The sequence below is a fragment of the Arachis hypogaea genome, chromosome 10, assembly GCF_003086295.3.
Source record: "Arachis hypogaea cultivar Tifrunner chromosome 10, arahy.Tifrunner.gnm2.J5K5, whole genome shotgun sequence".
Lineage (NCBI taxonomy): Eukaryota > Viridiplantae > Streptophyta > Magnoliopsida > Fabales > Fabaceae > Arachis > Arachis hypogaea.
The window spans coordinates 9,849,756-9,855,197 of NC_092045.1; the positions used below are offsets into that span (position 1 = coordinate 9,849,756).

Consider the following 5,442-nt stretch of genomic DNA (forward strand, 5'->3'; position numbering starts at 1 on the left):
TTTGGGCTTTCCTGGTGACTTGGCCGAACTCTTAAGAAAGAGGTCAGGTTGTCCTGACTTGAAGAGGTCGGTCGCTTTGTCTGTCGAACATCCCGGGTCGGACAGCTCGACCCAGGGTATGAACAGTTAGTTTGTACTGTTGTCTTATTAGATTTTTCTAATATTATTTATTATAAATTAATAAAATTAATTATCTATATTTAATTATTTATTGGTTTCATATATAATATATCAAATATTAATCTTTAAATACAATGTTACAATTTGGATCAAGAATTTTAATATGGGAAACAAAGGGGTGTTTTGGCCAGAAATGGAGCAATGGTGTGTTTCACCCAATGATGGATGCAAGCCCAAAACGCAGGGGCGTGTTGCCTGCGACAAGTGGTACGTGTGATAAAGTGGCGCGCCCAGAGCTGGACACGTGGCACCACGCAGGGGCGTGCTGACCTAGCACGCGGGGGCATGATGGTGACGTGTGGAAGCTGGAATGGTCCACGTAGGCAACACGTGGAGGCGTGCTGACCTAGCATGGGGGGACATGTTGGTGATGTGGCGAAGCATGAATGGTACACGAAGGCATCACGGGGGGGGGGGCGAGATGGTGACGTGGCATCACGTGGGGGCGTCATGGACACGTGGCCAAGCTTGATTGGTACACGAGGGCATCAAGTGGGGGCGTGCTGAGTCAGCACGCAGGAGTGTCCTGACACGTGGCAGTACGTGATTGGAGTTCGCAGTGAATGCTACTCTATATATAAGGCCGTGGCTGGGTTCATTTTCATTCTGAGGAAGTGTAAGAGTGTTGTTTGAGTGTGTTTCTGGTGTAATGGAGGATACCACAAAGTTAGTAGCGTATCGCGACGGTGAGATAATACGTAATACTCATGAGGGAGTGAGGTTTGTGTGTCAGAATTCATTTTCGTTTGTGGTTCCATGCACCATGACGTTTATGGAACTTCAGAACGGTCTCTGTCAAAGCATAGAGAACGGTACATTAATGAGAGTGAGCAGAATTCTATACCGGAATCCGGTTATAGTTTTTGGTGGTCTAATACAGTTTGATACCACGCCAGTCACTGACGAAGTGACTATGCGTAATATGTTTCAAATTCACCGGCAGACTCAGATGCGATAGCCACAGATTGAGCTGTATGTTAAGTTTGAAACCGTAGAGGCAGAAGGGATTCAAAATGACTTAGAGGTGGAGGATGATAGAGCTGCAGTGTACGAGAGAATGAGTAGTGACAGCGAAGAGGACTTCAAAGCCACTTATGAAGCCGGTGACGAAGAGCAGGATGGTGATGCGGGAGTTGAGACAGCAGCTGATAATGTAGTGGTTCACCCATCGAGCAGTCAACCGATGAACGTGCCACCTTTTATGCGTGAGTTGGCTCTCGACGCCATGCATGCACCGGAGTTTCCGGAATATTCAAACATGGGTACGTGATGACCGACTAATATGTTTTTTTTTAAATATATACTTTGGATTGATTAATAAACGATGATGGGCACTTTCTGTAGGCGTTGCTGATCCCGAAGACGGAGAGTTCCGGATTGGAATGGAATACAGTTCTAGAAAGTCAGTCGTGGCAGCAATTAGAAGTTACACTATCGCTAGAGGAGTTGACTACGACATGTATGAGTCTGAGCCACAGACGTTCTATGCAAAATGCAAGATGTATGGGCGCGGGTGCGACTGGCTTATCCGAGCCAGCTTGATCCGGAAAAAAGGTTGTTGGGAGATACGCAGATACAACGGTAGGCACACGTGCACGATGGGAGTGATTTCACAGGATCATTCCAAGTTGGACTCGGACACAGTTGCTGAGGCTATAAGGCCATTGGTCAAGACTGACCCGTCCATAAAGGTGAAAACTATAATAGCCGAAGTCCAGTCAAGGTTCAACTATACCATCAGTTACCGAAAGGCTTGGTTGGCAAAGCAGAAGTCCATAGCGAAAGGTTTCGGTGATTGGAAGGAGAGTTACCAAGCCTTGCCGTGGTGGCTCTCGGTTATGGTTCAGAAGATGCCTGGGTCAGTTGTCCAGATAGAAACACGCCCACTCTACAATGGGAATGAAGAGGCGCAAGGGGTAAAAATACTTCATCGCGTATTTTGGAGTTTCAATCCATGCGTTAGGGCATTTAGGCATTGCAAGCCCCTAGTTCAGGTAGACAGAACACACCTATATGGAAAGTACAAAGGTACACTTCTGGTAGCTGTTGCACAGGATGGGAACCAAAACATTGTGCTTATCGCTTTTGCCTTGGTGGAAGGGGAGACAGCTGATGCGTGGCACTTCTTTCTAAGGAATCTGCGAATGCATGTTGTCAGAAAAGATGGTGTGGGTATGATATCAGACCGGCATGAGTCAATTCGAGCAGCAGTAAATCGTTCCGGAGGTGACTGGCAACCTCCAAGAGCATGGTGGATGTTTTGTATAAGGCACATCGGCAGCAACTTCCTACGAGCATTCAAAGTCCCTCACTTGCAAAAGCTTGTGGTCAATATTGGGTATTCAAGAATGGTGGAGGAGTATAACATCAACTATAAGAGGTTGGAAGAGCGAGGCGAGGCATACGCCAGGTGGTGCGATGCCATTGGACTTAGACATTGGGTATTGGCATTCGACGAGGGACATCGATGGGGTCATATGACGACGAACCTTGTCGAGTGCATTAACTCAGTGTTGAAGGATGCTCGTAATCTACCTGTGTTGGCGCTAGTCCGAGCAACGTATTATCGGTTAAATGAACTTTTCACACGGAAGAGTGCTGAGTCTTACGAACGCAAACGTGCTGGATATACTTACTCCGTATTCGCACAACAGCGGATAGAGGCAAGTATGCAACAGGCTGGGAATATAGTTGTGCACCGTTTTGACAGACGGAATGAAGTATTTGAGGTGCACGAAATGACTAGCGGAAAGGTATTAGTCGTCGATCTTGCACGACGTACGTGTGATTGTGGGCACTTTCAGGTGGAACGAATACCATGTCGCCATGTTATTGCTTGCTGTGCTAACCAGCGAATCGATTGGCACGTGTATGTGCATGACATGTACAAGATGACAGAGGTCCGTAAGGTATATAGATTCGAGTTCTCACCGTTAGGTGATGCCGAGACATGGCCTGCATATGAGGGACCCACATTGGTCGCTAATCTCGCCTTGAGGCGAACGTCGAAAGGTCGCCCAAAATTGACCAAATACTTGAACGAAATGGACTCACGCGACATGCGTGGTCCTCGGATATGCCGTCTTTGTGGTGCTCAAGGACATAGTCGGAGTCGATGTCCTCAGCGTGCTGGATCGAGTGGTGGGGGGGAATGACTTTTATTTTCAGTGTGATTGTATCTTTGAATTTGCATTTTTATAATAGATTTTCTTTTTTGTCTTAGTTGTGTTCGTAATTTTAAATTTGAGGTTATCCATTGATGTTTAAGACCATGATAATGTTAACATTTACTGCCTTACTGAAGCAAACATACAAATTTTTAACTACTAATAACATTGGCCAACATACAGAACATTAAATACGTATTACATTGATACCCTAGTATGAAATCTAAAAACCCCAACCCGATGCTCACTTCTTACGGCCCATCCAGTTCAGTGCCTTACCCATCATGCTTAGACCTGGCTTTGACGGAGTATACCTATCGGGTGGATTTCGCTCCGTCCGTAGGTCATATGGGTGACCGGGAGCTGCGTCACCCATACCTGCAGCGGCCGACCCACCTGCCTCATCCCCAGGTGCCGACCCACCCGCCTCTGCCGGCAGTGCCGACCCACCTGCCTCTGCTGGAGCGGATGCACCGGGGTTGAACTCGTCAACAAGTGTGTATGTCCGCCGAAGGCCAGGAACCCACTATCACACGATGCACCCTCTGACGTGTGGTCGGAAGCAGGACGCTGCAAACCATGGCTCATACCTACTGATGCCCCACGTGGATCAACTGAGGCTGACGGTGAATGCATAGCACTAAAATCTGACCAACCACCCAAACTAGCATTGGCCCAATTTTGTAGTTGCTGATCTCCGTGACCGCCGATGGAGAAGTCAAACCAATCATGACTGACTGGAATCATCAACATCGGCTGAGAGTGCTGTGAATGGTAGCTGTGCTGAGAGTGCTGGGAATGGTGGTTGTGATGAGAGTGATGAGAATGGTGGCTGGACGCACTCCGGTCCTGTGGCTGTGGTGGCTGTGGTGGCTGTGGTACATAATAAGGAGCTGGCTCAAACACTGCAAACTGAGGTGGGACCTGAGGTGCAGGTGGCTGCAGTGCAGCTGGCTGAGGAACATACGCCGTCAATCTCAGCATATGTCCGTATGAGCGCATGTACCAATCCCGATACTCCAGTGTGGGTATGAAATCCCAGGTCGGAAGGGGGTGCAGATCCTGCAGTCGAGCGTTTCGCCTATTGCCCCACTCCTCTATCCAACCCCCATGCAAAACTGTCCAGTCATAAAGCTGCACTCCGCGAAGAGCCATGCAATGCTGGTCCGGTGGAATGACCCTTGGTATTCGCGCGGGGGGGCTGTGCGAACCCAAACTGACGCATAACTCGGTCCGCAGGGTGCCACTCGATACACTCGAATGACAACAACGGAGCAACGATATCACACACATTAAGATGTACATGTAACTCGCCGGGTACGATCATTCCTTCGTACGGCCGCCAGTCAAACTGCCATAGATAATTCCAATGTCATAACTCTAACAGTAATGTATGGAACTAGGATTCATTAGAACCATAAATATTTACCTCCTGCATGTAGTCTATGTCATGCCTAAATGTCTCAACGGTCTTCTCTAACCACGCTGCGCTCCGTTCCGAATGACTCCACCTGAAACATGTGTATTTACGTAAATACCCCTAATTGAAACATGCATAATGAATATAATCTCTGACAAGAACCATAAATATTTACCTCATGGCAACTGGTATCTCAGCAGGTGGAAGGATATGTCTCGGTATAGGCGCAATACACGGCATTCGCTCCCACGCCCAAACAAACAACAGATTAAGAGGGCCATACATCTCCTTCGTATCATATCGTGATGCACGGCATAGTGCTCTGTAAAGATGTGCAAGACATGCTGAACCCCAACTATAAGTATGGATCCGCTCGAAATCGCGAAGCAACGGTAGATACTTCGCATGGGCGTATGCGGTCGACTTATTTGTGAATAGGGTCGACCCTAACAGACAGAAAATCTGACATCTCACATATCTCATTATGGACTCTTCAGTATCCAACGGCTCTTCATCTCTGATACTTCGAACCCAACCAAGCTTTATATAGGATTTCGAATTACGACTGAGCATCGGTTGACGTCCGAATATTGCCATGCTCTGACTCTGAACGAAATCACTACTACTATCAGTCCATCCACTCACAGGTTCTCCATCAATTGGTAACCCAAATAT

General features: G+C 47.5%; 1 protein-coding gene across 1 annotated transcript; it reads left to right on the top strand.

The window, feature by feature from the left end:
• Positions 1–531: 531 nt before the first annotated feature.
• On the top strand, positions 532–3,335 carry LOC112717295 (uncharacterized). The gene is made up of 3 exons (XM_025769370.1): positions 532–655; positions 1,176–1,442; positions 1,525–3,335. The coding sequence occupies exons 1-3, from the start codon at positions 532–534 to the stop codon at positions 3,333–3,335; spliced, it is 2,202 nt and encodes a 733-aa protein (XP_025625155.1).
• Positions 3,336–5,442: the final 2,107 nt, after the last annotated feature.

Bases quoted from the DNA above. Each gene is read 5' to 3' on its own strand.
- LOC112717295 (XM_025769370.1), top strand. From the start codon at position 532: ATGGGGGGACATGTTGGTGATGTGGCGAAGCATGAATGGTACACGAAG. The intron at 656-1,175 runs GTACACGAGGGC...TTGAAACCGTAG, and splicing joins CACGTGGCCAAGCTTGATTG to AGGCAGAAGGGATTCAAAAT. The intron at 1,443-1,524 runs GTACGTGATGAC...CACTTTCTGTAG, and splicing joins TCCGGAATATTCAAACATGG to GCGTTGCTGATCCCGAAGAC.